The sequence below is a fragment of the Nannobrachium achirus genome (assembly GCF_963921795.1).
Source record: "Nannobrachium achirus genome assembly, chromosome: 7".
Taxonomy (NCBI): Eukaryota; Metazoa; Chordata; class Actinopteri; order Myctophiformes; family Myctophidae; genus Nannobrachium; species Nannobrachium achirus.
Window position 1 is genome coordinate 37,515,557 of NC_137816.1, and position 26,470 is coordinate 37,542,026.

Sequence of the window (26,470 nt, forward strand, 5' to 3'; positions counted from 1 at the left end):
CACAGAATAACCTTTCACCCTTTGGTCCAGCAGCATCATAGATAGTTTTGCCCTATGTTTTTCCCTACAGCGACCCCTGGAGGAAATACAATGAATTTCCTAGCACAGGAAATGATTACATGGAATATCAAATCCTTTTTAAAAACAACATCTGTTTAAAATCGTTATTCGTCCTAGTGTGTGTGTGTGTGTGTGTGTGTGTGTGTGTGTGTGTGTGTGTGTGTGTGTGTGTGTGTGTGTAATAATTAAAAATATAAATTAAAGTAAAAAAAAAAAAAAAAAAAAAAAAACAGAAAAACAAATTAACAAATCAAATCCAACAGTCCAGTCAAATTTAACAAATACACAAATAAAGTTACATAATTATGTTACTCAATCAATCAATCAATCAATCAATCAATCAATCTATAATCTATAATATGTGTGTGTGTGTGTGTGTGTGTGTGTGTGTGTGTGTGTGTGTGTGTGTGTGTGTGTGTGTGTGTGTGTGTGTGTGTGTGTGTGTGTGTGTGTGTGTGTGTGTGTTACAGATGGCAGATGGCACCTCAACATTAATTGGCTGGATTTATCTTTGTTAAAAAAAAACAATAACAAAATTATAATAAGAAATTATGCTTTGGAAAATGGTCGGAAATCATGTTAAGTATACATTATTTGAACATGCACAGTGTTCTCAGGGACATGCTGGCCCGGTTACCTTTATACAATGGCAATAACTAGAACCTAATCACAATTAGGCTACTTACTTTATAGACCTAACAACTATGCAATTCACACACACAAATGCTGGTTTGGGGATAGAGTGTGTAGTGTAGATTGTTTGTACTGTAGCCTACAGTATCGTGCTTTGCTTTCATGTTAATATATTAACTTTATTAACTATACATTAACTTGTTTATTAAATCTTGTTTTGCTTGATATTATGGCACAGTCTGAGGACCATGTCACCACATTTCACTACACATAGGCCTACTCGTATCGTATGAGAGAGTGAGAAATAATACATTTAAATCTTGAATCTCAATTACATTTCCAGAGGTGGAGGTGGTGTTTGGAAGTCTTGGAAAGCAAACACCCACCCAGCCACTTCTTTATTTTCTTCGCTCTCTGCACTAATAAATGTTTGTCCTCCCAGTACCTGTAGGCCTAGATGTCTTCTCTGTGTTTAAGAATGCAGCTGTCCTCTGCCTCCATCCCAATGATACCCTCACAACTAATAACTTGTTCATCTTGGTGGAAGTTTCTACCTACAGTGGCAATTCTGGCAAAGGTTTGCTTTCATGAAAAACAGAAATGAGAACTGTTTAACCCTGGGCACTCAGGACAACATTATGACATTTCGAAAGGTCAGCGCTTCTAATTAAAATGGAAAACTGCTCCACCTCAGCATCTAACTTGTTACCATCGTTACCTCACTTTCTTCATGCTCCTTTTATTCGTCCCAATTTTCACCAGGCTGGCTCCAGACTTCAGACCAGACTCTGCTCTCTGCCCACTCACTGAGTGGACTGCTTTCTAGCTTCAGTCAGATAATCAGGCTACATTTTCACATGATACAGTTTAAAACGAAGCCAGCACCTTCTCTGGTATCCAATTCAATTTTCAATTCAAAGGGCTTTATTGGCATGAGAAAACATACGTTTACATTGCCAAAGCAGAAGTGTACACAATACAATACAATCAGAACAAAATATGTACAGGTGAAAACAGTTTTCATGCATCACGGTTACGTGCAGGCAGTGCAGGGATATATACAATGGTTTTTAAGGTGGTTGGGTTCCATTTGTGGTTGGGTTCCATTTGATATCCTTCTCTTATCTGCTGTGTTTGCACATTGTTTTAATTCACCCAGCAGGTATGGGAGTTTTTCATCATTGGTCATATTTTCAATTGGTGGTTATGATCTGTGGGAAGTATGTGTCTCTGATGTCTTGGTACAGCGGACAGGTGGTTAGAAAGTGTAGCTCAGTTTCCACTTCATTTTGTGTGCAGTGGGTGCACTGCAAAGTCTGTTTTCTCTAGGGAGCCAGGTATGCCTGTGACGTCCTTTCTCGATTGCAAGACTGTGCTCACTGAGTCTGTACCTAGTCACGATTTTTCTTTGTTTTGGGTCGGCCACCTTGCTCAGGTATTCTGCCATGGTATATTCTCTGTTTAGGGCCAAATAGCATCGGTACATAAATAGGTAAATAGGTATCCACTTGGTGCTGTGAATGTCCTGCTGGACACAGCTGCTCCCCCACTGCTCCTCATCTTATCTCCTGGTTCTTATCCCCCATCTTCACTGCCCTTCAATAGGACTTATAGAGCATCACAGTGGGCGTGGTTTACTGGTCCCACTAAAAAATATCCTGTTCATTTTCCTCATAGACGTTCACGAAAATAGTTATAACAATTATGTTAAGCTTAGAACCAAGCCATCCAGGATTGCAGTGAATCATGACCATAAAACCTTTGTTTCTATGAAAAGAACATTTTGAAAATCGCTAAACAAAGGGTAGTTATTAAATGTAGTATATCAAATAATGTAATATTAAAATATGTTTTCACATAGGATCAAAGATTTTATGGTCATGATTCACTGCAATCCTGGATGGCTTGGTTCTAGGCTTAACATAATTGTTATAAATATTTTTGTAAAAGTCTATGGGGAAAATGAATGGGAGATTTTTTAGTGGGACCAGTAAACCACTTCCGCTGCGAAACTTTATGATTTGGAGTAGTAGGCCTATATGTGCTCTCTCTTTGGTAATATCTGAATATTGGATTAAACACTTTGTGGTCAGATTGGACATAGGCCCTATTCATTTTCTGGCAGGTGGTGTGTGTTTTCCTCCCTGTGGTGGAGGAGAGATTATGTTACTTTGGGGGGTGTTGTTGAGTGAGAGGATTGACCAGCCTGTCACTGGTGGGATGGTAGCCAATTTAAACCAAACGTTGTTTTAGGATTAATGACGTGCAGACTGACTTCCTATTTCTGTCTTTACTTTGTTGCTAGGGAACAGCTTGGGTCCAAATGTATTTCCTGTCAGCTATACCGATAATATTCACAACTACTACTTATATTAAAGCATGTGGGACTGGCGGGGGGCATGCTCTGAGATGATGCTGTCTAACCAGGGGCATCACAAGGAGGGGAAGTGGGACTGAGTTACTAGGGCCCAAGGTGGAGGGGCCTTAATTATTCTATGCTTTAGCTATTGAAAAATAGCAGATCTACAAGCTCACAGCGCAGCACCGAGTGCTGCGCAGCCTGCGCTGTGAGCTTGTACATCTGCTATTTTTGAAAAGTTGTGAAAATTAGTGCAAATCTTTCCTATGTATTTTTAAGCGAACATTTGTAACTCAAATTTAGCTTCTTGGGGGTCCCTGGAACTAAATATTTTGAGATGGGGGTCCGTGGCCAAATACATATCATTTTGTCCGTGGCCAAATACATATCATTTTGGGGGTCCTTCACATGAAAAAGTTTAAGCACCACTGCACTGACATCTAGAATAGGTTTATCAAAGACTTTTGAAGGCACCGAGTGCCGCGCTGTGAGCTTGTAGATCTGCTATTTTTCAATAGTTAAAGCACAAAATAACGCAGTGAATCCTTCTATCCTTGTACACAATGACAGGGCCCAGAATTTGGTGCGACACCCCTGCGTCTAACCCCGTCCATGTGGATGAAGCTCCCTTTCTAAAAGTGAAGGATGATGAGCACTTTTCTTTTCTTTCATTTTCATTTTTTTCCCCTTCTTTTTGCAAAATGTCTAGTCTGTGCCATCTGAAATAGATTAAAATCATAAAAACAAAACAACACCCCAAGTGAACAACAAGTCCCATAATGCACCAAAAAACGACCAGCGGATATTCGTAGTTCTCGAGATTTGGCGCTGATCTATCCGGGTACTTCCAACCACTTCTTCCTTTCGCGCCGGTACTGCTAGAGAGAGCCGTGCGACGCGTCCATGTGCGCAGTGACCGGGAGCTGACAAGACCACTGAAATACCCGAAAATCCGAGCCACACAACAGAGTTTTCGCCATGGATCCCGAGGTTCTGGTCGAGGCCCTTCGGGGCACCATGGATCCCAACCTGCGTGAGGCTGCAGAGAGACAGCTGAACGAGGTAAAAGTTAAAAGTCTGGCTCTGGTTTGATCATGATGGCTAGATGTAGGCCTCGTCCGTTTCCCTCACAACATCAAGATGGTTGTGATCATCACCACGCTATAGACAGGATCCGCTCGTCGTTAACTCGAATCAGTCAACACACGTCTGTTCAGTAACATTTACTGACACCCGAATCGCGGATTCAACAAAACGCATAAACGTAGAACGCGATCGAAATAATTATTTTTGATGACAGGCTTGTTTTGCTCGCCAGTTCCTCACGTCATATGTTAGCATCATGTCGAAATCTCGCTAATGCTCCATGCTAACTAGCTATTTGCTAGCTTGGTGTCAAGTCAGTCAGTGTTGCTTCCTTCCTGCTATTGAAAACGTGATTAGTTATATTTGATTGTGATTGTACTTTATTAGCCGAGAGAGGGGCATAGTTATGGTGTTGATGGTGGGGTTAAGTAATGGGCTGCTGCAAGGTAATTTAAATGGTAGCTGCAAGCTAGCTGGGGCTACTTGTTGGAAAGCCACCTAGAAAGGATTCCAAAAGGATTGGACAGTGACGTCAACAACAAGCAATAATGGTGTTCGTAGCTTGTATTTTAATGAAGCCCGAACTTGAGGGTTATAGTTGGTCTTATGATTCTATCCACGAGTGTCGCTTCGCTTGAATTTTTTTGTGGTGAAATGGTAATGTTATAACGGCGCAATGTTGTGCTTGAGGCTGTTTCTTTACCATAAAGACATGAGTTCAAGGCGGGCCATGAGTCAGAAGCACTTCCGCTTCAAGGACGCTTAGTTGTGACATCACTGACGATACCTTGGGTTTTTTCCTTCTTCTCGCTTGGCACAACCCTGCTACATCGCCTCTGCTCACGTGTCATTGTGACAAATCCAGCAGTGATGACATTCATTTTGTTCACCAAGAAACATTAACGTTAGACAACCGGGGGTGTTTAATTTAAATAAACACACTGGTCATGTCATATACCCATTTATACAGCGACAGAAGAAATGGTCAGGCTTCATGTTGACGTATGTTAACGTTAGGTAGGTTAGCTTCAATGTCATAATACCACTGGCAGGGCTGAAAATACATAGAAAACACATTAACGAATGCGCCAGAAGGCGAAACCGTCTTTAAACAAAGAGTATATTATGTTAATTCTGTGTCCAAACTCCATGGGACATCCTTATGATCTGGTACTAGAACAGATAAATGTTTACCACAGTCACAGATGGCAAGGTGTACTTTTACCCATTGCCTACTATGTTATTGTACTTAATAACAAGTTATTAAAAAAACAATCACTGCTCAAATGAAGCGCACACATAAGTAATGGAACATGAGTGTGTTATGTATCAAACGCAACACATAGCCTATATTAAGTTATATTATTATGCAGTTTTATACATATCTGACTTATGTGACTTACTGTATTAAAGCTTTGAATTAATGCAGCTCTATAATATGTATTACTGAACATCTCCTTGCCATGATGTTATTGTAAATTAGAAAAGAGGCAGGTCTTGGCCATGCTGGTTGGCCCCTCCCCACACAATTTGGAATGGAATATGAAAAATCTGAAATTATGTTAATCACATGACTACAGAGAAAATGTGCAATGTGTACCGATTTGTGTGAATTTTGACGGCGAAAACCTTGTTTTCACCTGCCAGTCTGGCGAAGGCAATAACACAAAGCTGTCTTTCAATCATATTTCTTATTATCATATTATCATAATTGGCAGTTGTTGTAGAATACAAACAATCAAGAAAAGCCTTCTTGATTATAAAATAAACGCATTATCGTGTCGTCATGCTTTAACCTTGGCTCATAAGGTATTTTGAGGACCGTTGTTTGTCATGGCAATCAGTCACTTTGTGAGGTAGATAACTGTATAGCAATGTTTTCTGACTTGCATTTATCAATTTGTATAATTCTTCTAATCAACAGGGTCACACCCAGGTAAACTTTGTGTCCACACTACTGCGAGTGACCATGTCTGACCAGCTGGATTTGCCTGTCAGGCAAGCAGGTGAGACCAAATAAACCAGATGAAATGTGGAAATTGTTTATTTTGATAATCAGTGCAAGATGATAACATTGGATTTGCATGTGACAATTAAAACGGCCTTACAAAGTCTGCTGTATAGTCATAAACTTGTAATGTTTTGTAATGACTGCATCATTTATGCAGAAATCTTTTGATTCATGTGCCTGTAACTCTGATCTTCTCACGGCCAATATTATTTATAGATGTCTTAAGACACCCAAGCAGAGAGCTTGCCATTACATTTTAAGAAGACTGCTCCCTTGAGAAATGATCATGAATTCTACAGATGTCTGGTCTGCTACATATCAGGGGGTTTCATTGTCGCGTGTGCATGACAAGTATATTTTCCTGTTCATTATGTTTGAGCACATTTGAGTGTTTAACCACTTGTCTTACACCCTATATTCTTATTGAAACGGACCTGAGTTGCAGCTTGGTCTGCTCTCGTTTCCATCTACACCAAATCTCGTTGCCAGAAATAGCAGATCTACAAGTTCACAACATGTTGTGTTGCGATGTGCTGTGAGCTTGCAGATCGGCTATTTCTGGCGAATGTTCCCCACAGAATAGTGGGTGTAGGGATGGTTAAGATTAATTCGATTATTTAAACATATATGCAATACGAGCAGAGCCATAGCTTTGTATGGACAATTTTGTGGCAACGGACACATTTGATATGAATTAATAATTATTGTATAAAATTGAAATGAGGTAAGAAGCAAACTAGTTGCAATAGCAGTGATCTCAGTGTCTCTTATTATTAGACTCGTGAAATCATCATCAACCCTTCCTTTTATAATGTCAACAAATGTTTGAACAAAATGTTTCAGCATGTATGCTTGGGCAAGAAACGTACTGCCATGTCGGTATTTGTTTGATGTTATTTGCCTTCTTATGAAGCTACTTACTCTCAGGGAACAAGATTTTGTCTCCTTTGCATCTGACTCCAATTCAGCCAGACTGCATTAGATTAGGGATGGTAACTGGCTGTATTTCCTCAATGATCCCCTGTTAACTGGAGAGGTAATAGCTTTTTTCCCTCCACAGATTGGTATGAACAAAACATATGTATTATTGTTTGGAAAAAGAAAAAGAAAACATCAGAAAACAAAAGACATCTAGATAAATTAGCTTTTCCATTGTCACCTTATTCTTTTAGAAAGTTGCAAAAATGTTAAATTGATTATCCAACTCATGTAGTAGTGATAATACCTTGATTATCCCAAGGGGGAAAAATCAGTCACCCAGAGGCAGCATAGCAGTTTAAGGTTACAAAGTTAAAGATGTATGAAAAGAAGAAAAAGTACTGTTGTGTACAGTCACTACAGTGAAAAGAGCAAGGCACAAAAAAGAAGAATACATACATAAAGTGGTGAAGAGCATGTAGACATGGTAGGCTAGACCTTATGGCACAGCCAAACTCCAAGCCACCTCGAACATGGTTAGTCATTATTGTCCATTTCGGCCGAGCCGTGGCAACTTAATACAGTTCACAACGGCTTATTTACATTGCAGCTCCTAAATCCCTTTTTTCTGTACTTCTCTGATGAGCTAACATGCAGAAGTTACTCCACGGTAATGTTATTGTTGCGATTGGAGACAAAATAACGACAAAAAAGGTAAAAAGGCCATTTTCCATAGAATTCTCCATAACTTGACAAAAGTGTCTGACTGACTGAAGTAGACCAATCACAGCTACCATGCATTATGTCATTAAATGTGCACGCTGCCTGGTGTAACTGTTAAATATAACAGGATGGACAATACATGCCAAACAATGGTGATGTATTGGCTTATAATGTCAACGCTCTACAGCAGAGAAACCACAGGGACACGATGAGTGTCACTGAAGCTAATGATTTGTTCACAAATCGTTAGCTTAATTGATAGCATGCACTTTATTATTTATTACACTTCCTGATTCCTTTTTTCCCGATGGATTATGGGGATTTGAGTTTTTGCCGTGTGCCACAGAGCACAGTCAGCGCACACTGCGGTTTACAATAGGAAACGTTATCAGATCCAGAGATTCCCGACGTAAGTCGGGAAAAGCACTCGACTGTACTGTATATGGAGATATGCTAGCCTCGTACCCGCACTCTTCCGGGAAACAATTTCATTTGTTACTGGATTATGTAAGTTGGTCATTTACTAGGCTACAGATATGCTGTGAGAGCCCAAACATGCTTACTCAGTTATTCGTTATGTGAAAGTCCTATAACGTCTATGATATCTGACATCATACCCTTTTATGCCCATACATGGAGATTCCTGTCTGTAGAACCAGCCACAGAGATATGGGCTGTCTTGGCCATCTGTCTTGGCCATATATGGATTCTGTTAGTGTGGTATGTGGCCGATGTGACATATATGGGTAACTGGTCCGATATACATCACTGGTCAGATGACCAAGAATTGGCGTGACCTCTCCCTTTAGGGCGAGGTCGCATGTCGCCCTGATGCGCCTTACTAGTGGTATTTAACTAGACATGAAGATATCTTTAAATCATCTCGGTCTGCGATGACAAGTAATGAGTATTCCATCACAATTCCCACATTTGGTGGCGGTGGTGCCTGAGGAGGCTCTCAGAATAACTGGCATACCTTGGGGTAATGGGCTTGGAGACTCCTCGAAGCACACAGAGGAAGCTCCTGCTGTGTTGAATCCTCCCACGTGGTTCTGTGTACTGAAGCCCATTTGCTGAAATTGACAGACTCAAAGGAGCTGTTTGAGTGACTGCAGGAATGGCATACTAATCTGCAAAATGTGTTTATTCCTAAGTATCTAGTCTTTGAATGTGTGATGTTGACTTTGTAGTCAGTCATGTTTTTTGGACTACTTCCTCTATGAAAATAAAATGAGCCGACAGCTTTTTGCTAATGGCCTTGGCTGTGGGGTTGGTGTGGTCATTGAAGCAGGGGTAGTGCTGGGTTATGGGATTGGGGGCATGCTCTGTCAGCATTGATAGGCAAGATTATGACTGCCCAGCCAGTGGCATAGACACATGTGTCAGCAGTCTGATGTCAGCTTCCACCCCACTCACCACCCTCCCACTCCCTCAGATGTCGCTCTCTGCAAGCCAGAGAGGAGGCCTACAGCGACTATTAAGCCCAGCTGACACCTGAATGCTACATTCAGAACATCTGAACTACATCCTGAGGGGTACATTTGTATCCCATGGAGATAAACCAGTTGCTGTTTCATAATCCGTTAGCTGTAGGACCCCAAGTTTTTCAGCTTGTTTTCTGTGGAGGAGGGGGGGTTGAGAGAATCGCAAAAGCTTGGTGTAAGAGCAGAGAGCACTAATGAACAAGTTGGAACAGAAAGTTGGGAGACGTGCACTGTGATGCACTACCCTGTTGTTGCTACCTTGAGTTCTCAGTAATTCGTTTAAATTTGAGTGCGAGTACCCTGAAAGTGCCTTCCTGTCATCAAACTTGATGGTTTCCCTCATACCAGACCTCTGACTAACCACAGCTAGTGTCTTCGACTCAGTCCTTTACACAAATAATGACTGCTTTTAGAACAGTTTCAATTCACTGGTATGAAGTTCTGCAAGCTAAGGCGCCGAGAGAAGGGGTGGAATAAAAAGCTTTGAACAAACAAATCAATTTATTTTAAATGTGTTTGGCAAATTATTTTCAGTTTTGATATGAATAAGCTTTCAAGAGTTCTGATCTGAACATAACAGTAACCGAAAGCAGCTTCCCTCTTTATAAATGCATATAAACTTACACATATTTCTGTCTTTATCTAGGTGTGATTTACCTTAAGAACATGATAACTCAGCACTGGAATGAAGGAGAGAATGCAGGCACAGAGACACCGGTCACCACCAACATCCCTGAGGAGGACAGGCAGTTTATTCGAGACAATATCGTAGAGGCCATCATACACTCACCCGAGCGCATCAGGTAACAAAATGGACGACGAGACAGCTAAGCAGGATTGTCTTCAAATCCATCATCTATCAGTCATCCTTGTTCCTTTCCACTCACTCTCCATGTTGTCTTCCTAATCTCTTTTTGTCCGCCCCCAGCCTAAAATTGTCCTTTTTTTCCTGCTCAGGGTCCAGCTGACAACATGCATCCACCACATGATCAAGCATGACTATCCTGGCAAGTGGACAACCATTGTGGACAAGATAGGCTTCTATCTACAGTCAGACAACAGTGCAGGATGGCTGGGCATCTTACTCTGCCTCTATCAGCTGGTCAAGAACTATGAGTATGTTGTCCGTTTTGAAGAACAGGTTTGGAATTTAGACCAAGCCATATGTCACTTATGTTTGTAAAAATAAAACATTATAGTAATCCATTGATGGATCTGTTAATCAAATGGTCTTTGAGATTTAAATTCATTGAACATCTTAGAACGCACCACAACAACAGGCGTTTGAGTTAAGATGTATGTTTTGTTTTTTCTTTGGCTGTGTGAAACAGATATAAGAAACCAGACGAGCGCCAACCCTTGGTGGCTGCCATGCACATCTTTATGCCTATGCTGAAGGAACGCTTCATCCAGTTACTGCCTGACCCTTCAAGTGACTCTGTTCTGGTGCAGAAACAGATCTTCAAGATACTATACGCCTTGTTCCAGGTATTTGCATCTGATGCTGCTTGAGGACATCTCATCTTTTTGTATACTTTTCTTTTGTGTGTTGAGAGAGACATGGTTGTGAACTTGCTTCACTTTTTTGGGTGGTAAACCAAACCATTTACTTAACAGGAGTAGACATGTGTAAGCACAACCTATGGCTTCTGCTTGTCATGTCTGTGCTATTTCCTCAACAGAATGAATTATCATAACCCTTTTCTTTTTCTCTATTTAACAAATTCTCAACCATATTTAACACAAATACTGAAATTCTCTGGAATATTTAAGTAGTTCTTTATTCTCAAAGGTCTTGGGTACATTGAAAGTAAACAGCAGAAATCTGACCGTAGTATTGAAGAGACCATTGTCTGTTTGTCTGTTTGTGTCCACAGTACAACCTCCCATTGGAGCTCATCAACAGACAGAACCTGACGGAATGGATGGAGATCCTGAAGACTGTAGTGGACAGAGATGTGCCTCCGGTGAGGACAGAACATGCATGCATACACAATTCCTGTCTAATATTTTAAACCAGGGGTCTTCAACAGGGGGTCCGGGGTCCTCAGAGTTACTACAGGGGGTCCTCCAAATCTTGGCGTGATAGAAACTTTTTTTCTCTTTTTTTTTTTTATATCAACCACTTGAACCCTAGCGTCCATATTCCGAGAACTTTAGCCAAAAATAGTCGATCTACAAGCTCACAACGCCTCACGCTGTGAGGCGCTGTGAGCTTGTAGATCGGCTATATTCGTCAAAGAGGTTTGGTGTAGAGGGGGAAAAAGAGCAGACTAGGTACAGAGTGAAAGGTCAAGTTATTTAACACTTTGCTAGCCGAAATAGAATGGCTTGTTGTAGATTAGCCTTGAAATTTCTATTATTGTATTATGATCTGAGACATAATATTATGTTTATAAACATGAGCCCGCCACCCCTCCTCCTTGGACCGTGCCGTTGTTTTTTCTTTTTTTTCAATCCCCAGGTCGTTAGCTCACCGTGATTATCTGGATCTCCATTGGGATAGAGTGGCTGTTTTGGCCGAGGCGTCTTCTCCCTGTGCGTTTCGCGTGCGCGATCCGTTCACGTAAATGTCTGCTCAAATAATCCACGGATGACTCGAGTAGATATGAACAGTTTCGCTCGCATAGCCCGCAGCGCTCCTGCTGTACTAGCACTCGTGTATAAACAGTAAACGGGTGGCTGCTAGAAAGCCTCTAGAAGGAATGGACTTTGACGTCACTTCTGCTTCATGTCAGACGAGCCATGCGCTATCGATGGACGAGTGGTGACTAGGGAAGGTTAGACGATCGCCGATTTTCGGATAAAAATCATTTATTTAGTTTTTAATGACAAAGTACGGTAAAAGACGGCGCGGCTGAGACTCCTTGCTCAGATGTCCGGTATATTCCGGTTTTAATATTAAGGGGCTCCCCGTGGCTTGCAAAGTGTTAAGTATTGACGGTTCAAATGGTTAAATATCTGAAATCGACCTGAATCCAAAATATACTGAGGATAGTGCGGTCAGACAATGAAACCATATGGAATCTATGAAAAGGTTGTCATCTCTCGCTCAACTAAGGGGTCCTGGACTCCTGGGACTGAAAACGTTGAAGACCCCTGTTTTAAACTAATACTACTAAAATAGCTGTTTACAAATTGCTCAGTGGTTTTACACAGTCTGGCTGCTCCTCTCTTGTAAATGTTGTCTACAGGAGACCATGCAGGTGGATGAGGATGAGAGGCCTGAGCTGCCCTGGTGGAAGTGTAAGAAGTGGGCCCTTCACATCTTGGCCCGGCTGTTTGAGAGGTAACTAATACAGACTTATCCAATCGGTATTCTGTGCACTCGTACCACTGGGGCTGCCATGTTTTCTAACGTTGCGAATAACTTAATCAAATTCTGATATTCCCCAGATATGGCAGCCCAGGTAACACAACCAAAGAATATGTCGAGTTTGCAGAACTTTTCCTCAAAGGATATGCAGTGGCTGCACAACAGGTAAGAACTAAGACCGGTGATGCATAAAGCAATAGGACTTGTGCTCCCCATGGGGTCTGACTGGAGTGTCTCCGTCTGGATTCTCAAAGACACTCTTTTTCATCTCTTCTATGTTTTTAGGTGCTACTGAAAGTTTTATATCAGTACAAGGAGAAGCAATATGTGGCCCCCAGAGTGCTCCAACAGACACTTAACTATATCAACCAGGGCATTGCACATGCCATTACCTGGAAAAACCTGAAGCCTCATATCCAGGTATGACTGCTGTTCCGTTTTGGCCATTGTTTATAGTGTTAATGCTGTTCATTATATGTATTGCACTTAATTTAAATTGGTATAGTTTTTTGTATATGTTCAAGCCATCCTTGAAAAATAGCTTGTTCTCAGCGGTTCTTCCTTGAATAGATAAAGGTCATTAAAAAGAATGTGTTCTGGATAAACTGGTTGTCTTCAGTGATGCACCTATAAAGGTACCAAGTAAACACATTCTGGGATGTGCACATGTATACTAGAAATTGTAGAAAATCCTATCGGTGTGCCTTTTAAGTGGACGGTTTCTGAATTTCTGCTTGCTTGTTTATTTCAGGGCATCATTCAGGATGTGGTTTTCCCACTGATGTGTTACACAGACAGCGATGAGGAACTGTGGCAGGAGGACCCATACGAGTACATCCGCATGAAGTTTGGTAAGTCTTTCAACTAAACTGAATGCTTGATGGAGAGACGGGACTGGAGAGCATCAGGCAGAGTTGATGCTGGGCAGGGGCGTCACAAGGGGGGAAAAGTGGTACTGAGTTACCAGGGCCAAAGGTGGAGGGGCCTTAATTATTTTATACTTTAGCTATTGAAAAATAGCACATATATCTTGAAGATCTGCTATTTTTGAAAAGTCGTGAAAATGTGTACAAATCTTTGAATATATGTATATTTCTTTTTTTTTTAAGCAAACATTTGTAACTCAAATTTTGCTTCTGGGGGTCCCTGGAACTAAATATTTTGAGATTGGGGTTTGTGGCCAAATACATAATCATTTTGGGGGTCCTTCACATGAAAACATTTGAGCACCACTGACATAGAAACATATGTTTTTCAAAAAACCTTAAAAGGATTTGAAATATTCAAAGACTTGCACACATTTTCATGATTTTTCAAAAATAGCACATCTACAAGCTCGCAGCGCGGCCGCGCTGTGAGCTTGTATCTCTGCTATTTTTCAATAGTTAAAGTACCCAGGGTCCATAATTTGGTGCGACACCCACCCCTGATGCTGGGTTAGTGTACTAAATCTATCTTATCATCCCTTCAGATGTGTTCGAGGACTTCATCTCCCCCACCACAGCAGCACAGACCCTCCTCTTTACCTCCTGCAACAAGAGGAAAGAGGTGAGCTGATGGCATTCTTGGTCAACTCACTAGGTAAAGCTTTTGAACTTGCCCTCGATTTCAAGTTGGACGGTTCGGAGGGAAACGTCCCTCATCAGCATGGATCTGGTGCTGTTATTCAAGGACAATGTTCTCTTTAACTCATACACCGTCTTATAAAACATCGACTGAATGGGTCAACTGCCACGTTGTCCTTACCTTTTAGCGTGGGCGTGTGCGTGCACATCGCGCACGATCTGTGCACGGATCATGTACCAGGCGTGTGTACACCCGATCACAGCCTTCAAATTAAATGAAAAAAAAAACATTGAAGAAATATGCTTCCATCGCTGAGCTCCCTCTACTACTGTTTACATGAAAGTTAACGGAAGCGGTGCTTTGGTCCCGCCCCCGACTGGATACAGAAACCATATCTGGCGGGTGATTGGAGCCCGATTCGCCATAAACAGCGTTTATACTTTTAATGTTTTATAGCGATTAAAGCAAATTAAATTCTCTGGTTTATCGGGCCCAGCAGAGAGGAACATAGGGATTTTCTCTGGATTATTGGGTGAGGCAGTAAATGAGTTAATAGTACTATGGATACTTTTTAGATAGAGTACAGTCAAATATAAAATATACTGAGTGTAGTTTTACATGTTCTGTTTCAGGTCCTTCAAAAGACAATGGGCTTCTGCTACCAGATCCTCACTGAGCCTGCTTCTGACCCCAGGAAAAAGGATGGTGCCCTCCATATGATAGGTTCACTAGCTGAGATTCTACTCAAGGTGAGGCCTAGATTGCTTCTTTGATTTTGTTGTATTACATTACAAAAAAAAAAAAGAAGAATTCTGAAGAAACGTTAACGTATAATGGGGCTGTTAAGTATGACATCATTTTGTAGGCAGAGGAGAATTTCTGCCCCCAGTTTCCGTGAATCCTTTTACTATTTTTACTATTTACACATTTTTCTTCTCTTTGTTGTTGAAAGGAAAGTGTTAGAATTATACTTTAGTCGTTATTTTTGTCTCAGATCTGTTGAAATAGCGAGGGACAGAAAATGCTCTGGGGGCAGAGTTCTCCTCTGCCTACAAAATGATGTCACGGCTTAAAAGCCCCTATACTGGAAACAAAGACTATTAATTCATACATTCAGACATTTTTCATGATTTTTTTTTAAACAATCTTCATCTTCCCAAAACAACAGTGAAACAGTAGTGGTAGAGCTTAGTCTTTTCATAGATTTGTTCCTCCTTTGATTTGGATTGAGACAGGATTATTCTATATCTCAATTAGCCATTTTGCCATTCCGTGTTCCATATTCTTTTTATTTCATTGGTAGATGATGCCTTGTGTGGCTGACTGTTCTTTCTCCTGCTAAACAGAAAAAGGTTTATAAGGACCAGATGGAGTTCATGCTACAGAATCACGTCTTCCCCCTGTTCCGCAGTGAACTGGGCTACATGAGGGCCAGAGTAAGTGATATTCCACAGTGGTGGGACCACACACTCGGTCAGCGATACTTTATTGCTTTATATTCTTACATTAGGGCCTTTTATTTGTCCCTGCAGAGTTTCCTCAACTCTTTCACTTTTCTTCACAGGCCTGCTGGGTTTTGCATTACTTCTGTGAGGTGAAGTTCAAGAGTGACCAGAATCTGCAGACAGCCCTTGAATTGACACGTCTCTGTCTCATCAACGACAATGAAATGCCTGTTAAGGTAGAGGCTGCCATCGCCTTACAGGTCCTCATCAGCAACCAGGAGAAAGGTGAGTCAATTGAAACCTTCAACTAACTGCTTGCGTGCACACAATGTTTCATGTCATTATTTGGAATTGTGCGGAAACTTGCATTTATTATATCCAAGTCTATTTATTTACCCCATTGTCAATTATCTTTTTTATTGCTTCTTCATTAAACTGACGAGAATATCTTTATATACATGTGATTATGTTGCTTGTTTAAAATGATCTTGATCACTGCAAGGGGCTGTATGATCATGACAAAATTGACAGAATATGGAGTGTTGCTTTTGAAATAATATGATTGCTTCTATGCATTTTTCTGTGTACAAAGAACATGAAATAACAGGGCGTACATGTTACAATATTTAGTTCGAATAAAATGAAAGATTTCCTTTGACATGAAACTGGAATTATAGGACGGAAGTCATGTACAGCTCCTTAAGTTAGGAAGCAGGCTGAAACAACTCTTGTAATATGGATGTATTGTGTTCATGTACCATTCAATATTGTGTTACATTGTGCAGCCCTAATGGCAACTCTGATTATAGTCCACTGGTTAATCTCCCAGTTCTTAACAAGACTCTGGGGCCTTTGAATATCGGGCTGAGCCAGGAAATGACCAAACGTGAATTCACTTTGGAAACTCGAAAGGCATTGTTCTTGATTTTCCAGCCATAGATTTAGCTGTCTTGCTAACAATACAAATTGCACTCGTATTCCTCAGCCAAAGAATACATCGTCCCCTTCATCCGGCCAGTGATGCAGGCACTCCTGCACATTGTCAGGGAAACTGAGAATGATGATCTCACAAATGTCATACAGAAGATGATCTGTGAATACAGCGAGGAGGTCACTCCCATTGCTGTGGAGATGACACAGCACTTGGTAAGTGCACTGATTATCACACAGTACACTTAAGACAGGGGTTTTCAAAGTGGGTGACGGGGCACCCTGGGGTGCCGCGACGGCAGTCCAGGGGTGCCGCGAGATAATTTGATAATATTTTGAATTTATTTGGACACTTGAAAAAATATTTAGTATCATTTTAAACTTGAAGTACAGAGTTATTTTCAGTCAGTTCTAGACAAAATGGCTATTATTTCAATGTTTTTCTCGCAACATAATCACTAAGATATCGTCACTGTCGGGCAGGAACCTTGTATCTCCAAGTTTCAAATGTGTTTTTTGCCCTGCTTCATCATACAAAACTGTCGCACAAAACTAGTGAAAACAGCCGATCTACAATGGGAGGCGTGTGCTTGTAGATCTGCTGTTTTCACTAGTTTAGTACATTTTATAGATGATAAATACAAAACGAACGGTTTTGGACATACAAGGTTTCCACCTGACAACGACGATATGCTATAAATATAAGGTGCTGGGAGTGAAAATTATAATGTAGGGGTGCCTCAGATTAATATTTATGGGGTGCCTCTGACATCACGCTCTGGCTTCACTGTGATGGCACATTAATAGAATCCCTTTTATGCCCATATATGGAGTTCCCTGATGGCATCAAAATTAAGCCCATATCTAACAGGACTTCATATGGGAATGCCCTTATATGGAGGCCACATCAGCATACCACACTAACAGAATCCATATATGGCCAGGACAAATGGCCAAGACAGCCCATATCTGTGTGGCTGGTTCTACAGACAGGGATCTCCATGTATGGGCATAAAAGGGTATGATGTCAGAGACGTCATACCCTCGTTCTATGATGTCATAGACATCATAGGACTTTCACATAACGAATGACTGAGTAAGCATGTTTAGGCTCTCACAGCATATCTCCATATACAGTACATGGATCTCCATATATGGGTACTGTATGGATGTACACATACTGTAGCAGCTGACTTAATTTGTGTCTTCCCACAACAGGCTATGACATTCAACCAGGTGATTCAGACAGGGCCTGATGAGGAGGGAGGTGATGACAAGGCGGTGACGGCGATGGGAATCCTCAACACCATCGATACACTGCTGAGTGTGGTGGAGGACCACAAAGAGGTCAGCAGCACAGCCCACATGCACACGCTGTTAGGGTTGCTGCGGACCAATCATCTCACACGTCGCTTCCGCTGTAAAGGTGGCTCTGGCCGTCGGTAATGCGAACGCGTCAGCCACCCACCAACTCTTAGGAACACACATTCTGTTCTCTCACCCCCTTCAAAATGCCTCGGGGGTTGAAGAGGCTTCTAGAAATAGTCCTGTGGCTACATGCCATTTATGTGAGCAAAAACATAGGTCTGCTACTTCTCGGAGCAAGGTAGTGAGTGGAATTTGGCTTGGCTTGGCATCACAGACGATTCTTACTGTAAAAAAAGTGGATTTCGGCTGTCATTGATGAACCTGATGGAGGTTGTTGACAGTTTTGTTATTGATTTAGTAATTAAGCTAGTTCATTTACAGTGCATGGTTGCAATTGTCTCAATACACACTTGACAGAATATCAGTACAGTAATGTAGTAATATTTGTAAAACTGTTTAAAGCTTTTTAGTTGTGAGTTGAGTTGAGAGTAAAATCAAGTAGGATTTAAAAACGTACTCCCTCTGATTGAGAGAGGTAGTTAATTCCACACACCGTTAGATTCCATTAGTCACTCATCTTAACAACGCAGCATGTGAAGGAATTAAGCTTACCCTCACATCAGTGTGTGGAACTGATGTTCCTGTGTTGAAGCCTTAATCATGACAGCTGTGCGTTTGTCTTGTCAGATCACCCAGCAGCTGGAGGGCATCTGTCTACAGGTGATTGGCACAGTGCTGCAGCAACACGTATTGGGTAAGCAGGTTTGGTTACTCTTGTACCACTGCATTCCACCTGGGTGGCGTTCCAGTCCAGTCAACACACACCAGCGAACCACGTGCAGGGGTGTCACACCAAATTCTGGGCCCTGGGTACAAGGATTCACTGCGGGCCCCCCATGAATGTACTTCATAGGGGGAGGGGGTTTAACCCATTTAGACTGGGAACGCATTAGTACGTGTTATTTTGTGCTTTAACTATTGACAAATTGCAGATATACAAGCTCACAGTGTGGCACAGAGTGCCGCGCTGCAATCTTGTAGATCTGCTGTTTTTGAAAAATCGTGAAAGGTTTTTTGAAAAGCCTGTTTCCCATCTCAAAATATTTAGTTCCAGGGACCCACCAGAAGCAAAACTTAAGTTACAAATGTTCGCTTAAAAAAATAGGTATATTCAAAGATTTGCACACATTTTCACAACATTTAAAAAATAGCAGATCTACAAGCTCGCAGCACGGCTGTGAGCTTGTATATCTGCTATTTTTCAATAGCTAAAGTATAACATAATGAAGGCCCCTCCACCTTGGGCCCTGGTAACTCAGTCCCACTTTCCCCCCCTTGTGACGCCCCTGCAAGTGTCTCTGCCGTTGATAATAAATGTTCCATAATTACCACATTGGGATATTTTTCAGAGTTCTATGAGGAGATCCTGTCCCTCGCCCACAGCCTGACATGCCAGCAGGTGTCCCCACAGATGTGGCAGCTCCTTCCCCTGGTGTTTGAAGTCTTCCAGCAGGATGGTTTTGACTACTTTACAGGTATCCAGTCTGTCTAGTTCACAGATTAAGCCAGTGGGTTGGGACCCCCCCCCACTGGCTTAGTGTGCACCATTGTTTTCTCACTCAACAGCAAACAAACCAACATAACGTTTAAGTGTATAGAGGGTATCTGCACATTTCTAAAATGACAATTTAAGGACTTTTTAATACCTCTAAAATGACAAATTAAACATTGGCCAAATTGTCAAATATTAGAGGCAGAAATTGTGAAAATAGCCGATGTACATGGTCACAACGCCTCTTAACGCGAGGTGTTGTGAGCATGTACATCTGCTATTTTCACAATAGAACTGTTACAAAATGTAATGCCTCAACTCTTAGTACTCGCCACGTTGGGGTTCCAGTTCAAATATGATTATTCTGGGGGTCGCGGCCTGAAAAGGTTGAGAACCCCTGACTTAAGCCATATATGCTTCGTAGTGTAACAATTGCGATATGCTTTTTTATATATCTTTTCTATAAATAATACATGGTTGTCTGTTTCAGATATGATGCCACTCCTTCACAACTATGTCACAGTGGATACAGATACTCTCCTGTCTGACACCAAGTACCTTGAAATTATTTACAGCATGTGCAAGAAGGTAAAATGATAACCATTTGGGTTCAACACAAGACAAAACTGTTAGTTTCTGTGTTTACTGCTGTTCTGTACTGAACTAGGAAGTTGACCTGTGCCTTTCATTTCACACAGATCCTGACGGGGGATCCAGGTGAGGACCCAGAGTGTCATGCAGCCAAACTGTTGGAGGTGATCATTCTGCAGTGCAAAGGCCGTGGCATCGATCAGGTCAGCACATCATGCCACAAGAAAACAAATGACACTCTGTTCCAGCAAAGCCCATACAGCAGGGGTCTTCAACGTTTTCAGGCCAAGGACCCCTTAGCTGAGAGAGAAATAAAGCAGGGACCCCCACTACGAATTGTATAAAATTGTGTTGCAGATTAAACATGTTCATAGATTTCTGAGACAGCTTAGACTTGTTTGTCAGCAATCTTATCAGTGTAGGTTGTTGGTTTAATGTGTATTTCTAGACATTGAACGACTTGAACCATCAATACTTAGTCTGCTTTTCTTTTCACTCTACATCAAACCTCTTTGCCAAGAATAGCAGATCTACAAGCTCACGACACCTTGCGCTGCGAGGTGTTGTGAGCTTGTAGATCGGCTTTTCTTGGCTAATGTTATAGAGTGGGGTTGCTAGGGTTCAAGTGGTTTGTGTAGAAAAAATAGAGTTCTTATCATACAAAGATTTGGAGGACCCCTTGTAGTAACTCTGAGGACCACCTGTTGAAGACCCCTGCCATACAGTATAACCTTCTTGTTGAGCAGACATAAGATCTCACTTTCAAATTTGATGAACTTGGAACTCACACCTTGCAGGTTGTGCCCTTGTTTGTGGCTGCTGCATTGGAGCGGCTGACAAAGGAAGTGAAAACCAGTGAGTTGAGGACTATGTGCTTGCAAGTTGCCATCGCTGGTCTTTATTACAGCCCCCCTCTGCTCCTCAACACCCTGGAGAATCTACGCTTTCCCAACAACACAGAGCCCATCACTAACCACTTTATTACCCAGTGGCTCAAAGATGTTGATTGCTTCCTTGGGTAAGTCCTGTTTCAAGTATAACCCCTTAATTTGAAAAGTGTTTTTGATTACTTTGAGACTAAAGGTCTTTGTCCCCGAGGTGTCTTTTCCTGAATGCAGCATATATTTTGAGTTTTCTCCAGCTGTATATATGTTCCCCATTTTCAACATTTTTTATTATGTTTTGAAACTTGCTTTGGCAATGTGAACATATGTTTTCTCATGCCAATAAAGCTCCTTTGAATTGAAATTGAATTGAAATAATTCCAACTGTGGGTGATTGTTTTAGAAGAGCGCCTTGCGGCGAGAAGGAAGGGGACTGAAAATGTTAAAATGAAACTTAATTGATGGATGCTTTTTAACGTCATTGGAGCACTGAAAAAACTTGAAGCCATCTCACCTTTGATTTGTAGCTTGTCACACCCGCCACACAGCAAATGATGTTGGGCGTTTGTAGCTTCATGTAGCTAGCTTCCATTGAAAATGACTTGTAGCCTGTTGCTTTATCGTCACTAGTGTGAACACGGTACAAGGACACTCAACCACTTTCTCTGATGTAAATCCTCTAATTTGACCTTTAGTATGGAGAATTTTAATTCCTGTTCAATATCAGGGCTCCAGGGTGACCTAATTTCATAAAATGCTAGTTAAAAAAAGTCAAAGTTCTAGGTATTATATTGCCTTTGTTAGACTAGATATGTGTTCATTTTTCTTGAATTAATGTCTTTAGTTTGCAAATATTAACTTGAAGCAAAAATACATTAAAACTACATATTTTTTTTACTTATCATGAGATATATCATTATCGAGGCATTCAACAATGTTATCGAATATCGAAGGCTTTCCTAATATCACACAGCCGTAGTGCTGACCTATTTTGTCAACTACTGCTGCTCATGCAGAGAAACCTAAAATTCAGACCAAAATATTTTGTAAAATATCAAGTTTGGGTCATTGTCAATCTTTACATCAAGGCAAACCTATGGTATGGAAATGAACAACTATCATCAGCATGATAAGGCTATGTATTACCACGCTATACAAAGAAAAAGATGGTGCTACCTAATTTCTGGTGGCGCTACCTAATGAAAAGGTAGGTGGCACCAGTGCTACCTATGAAAAAGTTAGTCTGGAGCCCTGTTCAATATGTATACTTTGTGTACAGGATAATGTTATGGATGTGTGATTTGCCTTAGCAACTCATTTCCTCCCACTCTTTGTCCCAGTTTGTAAAGCATTTCATTTTCAAACACTGACCATGCTTTCCTAGTTTATGCATTATGGAAAGATTGAAAGCATTACGTTTTTCCTCCAAACAGCCTCCATGACAGGAAGATGTGTGTTCTGGGCCTCTGTGCTCTAATTGACCTGGAACAAAGACCTCAGGCTATCAACCAGGTGGCCGGCCAGCTGCTACCTGCAGCCATCCTGCTCTTTAGCGGGCTGAAGAGGGCATACGCATGTCGAGCCGAACACGAGAATGATGATGACGACGACGACGAAGATGGAGAGGAAGATGATGAGAATGGTAACGTACAAGTATTGTAATTCATCAGGTTTTCTGAAAAACGTCAAATATTGATCAAAAAAAGTGTGTGTGTATGTCATAGCAACAAAAACCCCAAAAGGGGTTCCTGTCCTGAAAGGTATAGTTACAAAATGGGGTTCAAATGGGTTAATGCCTAATTGACACCAGCAGCTGTATTTTGCTGCTGTGTTCTGAGAAAGTGGCAAGCTTCAATGCATTTTCGTTGGAGAGGAGAGTTTTCCCCACCACGGCAGGAGGTGGAGCCAGCTGAATGCAATAAATCATAGTTATGTTCAACTTTGACGCTGCCGCTTTGTGGCAAGACAGATAAGCAACCAACCAGAAGCATGCTGCGTCGTAAAATAGGCGTGGACTAGGCATAAACACTCATACCCATACGTAGAAGTAGCAAATATTTTAAACTAGCAGATGTACTTGTGAAATTGTTCAAGATTGAGCAAATACTTTGTAGATACTTTGTATACTCAAAGTCTGCTATTGGTTCTAAATATCGTTTTTGATGTATTTGCGGTTAATTGCTGAGCCCTGTTGTTGCCTGTTGTTATTGCCTGTTAAAATGAAATGTGTTTCTCACTCCTCCCAGCTGAGCTGGGCAGCGATGAGGATGACATCGATGAAGAGGGCCAGGAGTACCTGGAGATGCTGGCAAAGCAGGCAGGAGAGGATGGTGATGATGAGGATTGGGAGGAAGATGATGCAGAGGAAACGGCATTAGAGGGTTACACTACAGCTGTAGACGATGAAGACAACTTGGTGGATGAGTATCAGATCTTCAAAGCCATACTACAGAGTAAGTCACTTTTCACAATCAAGAGCTTCAACATTAACCACTTAAACCAGGGGTAGGCAACCTAGGCACATGGGGAGGGTGATCACTGGCAGAAGTGTGAGAGAGGATTTTTTATTTTAAAATCAAATGTTGTTTTAAACGTGGTGAATTCAATCAGGGAGAGATGGGTTATTGCTAATGAGTCGTATGCCTCATTCACACTACAGATATATAGTTGAACGTTTTGCTTAGTAATTCAATGTAATCTCAATGGAAACCAGCTTTAAAGGCTGGGCATGTCGGCTGTCCTTGGAATCCAGCCTTTAAAGCTGGTTTCCATTGAGATTACATTGAATTACCAAGCAAAACGTTCAACTATATATCTGTAGTGTGAATGAGGCATTAGAGAGTTTTAACATTGTCCTGACAATAAAAATATGTACTCATTAAAATGTATGTTAATCTATGTAAGGGAAATATTCGCACATCCACTGGATGGGTGCAGGTGCGTTGGATAGTAAATACTGAGGCAATCATGAAAAGATATTTCATGAACAAAAAATCCTGCACTCTGCTCTTGCTCAGCTGCTCATCTTTATTTCACTTGACAGACGTTTCGGTCCCACTGGACCTTCTTCAAGAGTGTCTTGATTGACTTGAAGACATGGCACACTGACTATCTAGAAAATACAAACATCATTTCAATTTTTTTTTTTTTTATATATATATTTTTTCATTGAGCCCAATGCCTGGCCCGACTAATTAGCAAAAGGTTTAGGCCTGGCCCAATAACGTCGGTTCAGGCAGAATTTGAGAACTCTACTGCACATCAACAGTTGCATAGTGTCCCTTTATGAACATGTTAAATCACCTGGGAAGTACTTGAGTACTAGCCGCAATGTGCGTTAGATTTATTTGGAGATTCATTAATCCCTAACGCTCTATAATAAAATGTGTGTACGAAAGATGGCTGATCACATTTTCCCCTGCTGATGCAGATATCCAGACACGCGACCCAACATGGTACCAGGCACTCACACAAGCCCTGGATGAGGATCAGGGCAAACATCTTCACGACATTGGCACACTCGCAGATCAGAGACGGGCAGCACATGGTATGTCCAAGTTGCACGTGCACAGTGAGAGATGCCGTCATCTCCATATGTAAAGAAATAAAGAATTCCAATGACACATGTAAAGAAAATAAATAAAACGTATTTGGAACCCTGGGCTATATACTTGTTGTCTTCTTGCAGAATCCAAGATGATCGAGAAACACGGTGGCTACAAGTTCACAGTGCCAGTGGTGCCAACTAATTTCAATTTTGGAGGCAGTGCTCCAGGAATGAATTGAGTGATCCCTTCTCCTTTTTATTACTCTGTGACTGATTGTAGTGAAGTGAAAAAAAGCTTGTGTTGTTCCCTTAAGTAGTGGCTCCAGAACTGGTTCTTCTCAGTCAATTCTTCAATCTGTCAAATTGGATATACTAGCTTCAGAAGACGTGGGAAAGCAACCAAATGCAACCAATGACTGGGGAAAACAAACCAAGAACTTGAGCACGACGCAAGAGAGGAAAAAAGCTCTGAACAACGTCCTCTAGAGTCCGGTGTGGAGGGGATACCATGACGGCAACTCTTTTTCTTCTTTTTTATTTTCACTCAAAACAAAATTAGGGGCTTAACAATTTGAAATTGATATGGGGACTAAATATTTCATCGTTATGACCGTTTAGGCCAAACGGCCGTGGTAGGAATATACCTCCGGCAGTAGTGTTATCTACGTTTTCTTTTTTTTTTCTGCATTGACAAGTTATGTTCTGTACATACAAGCCAAGGTTATTGATTTTCAAGTAGCCTTGCAAAACAGCTAGAGGCATTTGTAAGGTGTCAACAACTGTATTCATATGTAGCATATTGGATACTTCATAGCACTATGTGATGCCTGATCTCTGTAAATTAATGACTAGCACTTTCATATTGTTCAGGTCTCCTAGCCTTCTGTATCAGACTGCAAATTTTTTAAATCAATTAAGACTATTTAAAAACAAAAATGGCTGTAATGTTACTTTGCAAGCAATTTCTCCTGTAATGATGACTGGTTGTCACATGTATTTGGTTACGGTGGGGATAAAATATGCAAGATAACTTTGCCAACCTCGGAAACATTCTAGATTGGAAAAAGAGAATGCTCTTGGTGTTCATTTTGGGTACAGGAGGACATTTTGTTTGTGAGCACTGAAAGTACAATTGGATACTTCATTGAAGCATGTACAATTGGACTTATCGTGAAGGTCTCAAGCTTTTGGTTGGGGTATGGATGAACCATCTATATATACAACAACGTATTAAAAAAGCTAAGGGAATTAATGCCCTTGAGTGGTTCCTTGTACAGACATGTTTTGTTATGATTTATGAATCATAGCAAATGCATGATTTAAGTTTATCGGATATCTGTTTGTTTTTGTTTTTTTCTCATGGTTTATATTTTGTCTAAGTCTTGTGTCATTGGTCAAGGGATTGTCTTCCGGAGTGGTGCGCTCTCACATCTGTAACCTATGTCCTGCGCCATATCTACAGCATATACAGATGTACTGTATATACACATGACATACAGTACACAGGTCCTTCAAACCCTCTGGCATTTTGTTTTAAAATACAAAATGTAGCCATGGTTGTATGGCCGACTCCAGGGGAAAAGGTGTCTTAAAAGGTCTTTATGATTATGACGGGTCTTAAAAATATAATTTTATCATGCATTTGACGTTAAAAATACTTTCATAAAGTTGCATTAACTTCAGTCTTATAAGTTATGTGTATTGATTACACTGTAACGAAATTGCTAAATGAAACCAACATGGAATCAATAATGACTAATACACTCAACCTGGATAGCCTAAATTAATTTACTTTACAAGTAATTCTGGGACTCCCGATTACTCTCTTTCAGAATTGTTTTGCCAGTATGGATGTGAAATGGTCTTAAATTGCATTCATAATGGTCTTAAAAACGTCTTGATGTCTTTATTCCAGTAATTTAACTTTTTGAAACCTGCAGAAATCCTATTATAAATACAAGAGTTTTTTTTCCTTCTTTTTTTACCCCCCATTTTCT

At 41.0% G+C, this 26,470-nt stretch overlaps 1 protein-coding gene across 1 annotated transcript; it reads left to right on the forward strand.

Moving 5' to 3' along the window:
- The first annotated feature begins 3,927 nt into the window (after positions 1–3,927).
- Positions 3,928–26,329, forward strand: ipo7 (importin 7). Its single transcript, XM_080730639.1, has 25 exons — positions 3,928–4,114; positions 6,063–6,144; positions 9,921–10,077; positions 10,232–10,390; positions 10,606–10,762; positions 11,152–11,241; positions 12,469–12,563; positions 12,671–12,755; positions 12,876–13,010; positions 13,342–13,441; positions 14,062–14,138; positions 14,789–14,905; positions 15,503–15,592; positions 15,721–15,886; positions 16,587–16,747; positions 17,750–17,878; positions 18,587–18,653; positions 19,309–19,434; positions 19,942–20,039; positions 20,150–20,245; positions 20,840–21,060; positions 22,360–22,568; positions 23,173–23,379; positions 24,357–24,473; positions 24,615–26,329. The coding sequence occupies exons 1-25, from the start codon at positions 4,031–4,033 to the stop codon at positions 24,710–24,712; spliced, it is 3,123 nt and encodes a 1,040-aa protein (XP_080586765.1). The 5' UTR covers positions 3,928–4,030; the 3' UTR covers positions 24,713–26,329.
- The last annotated feature ends 141 nt before the right edge of the window (positions 26,330–26,470 follow it).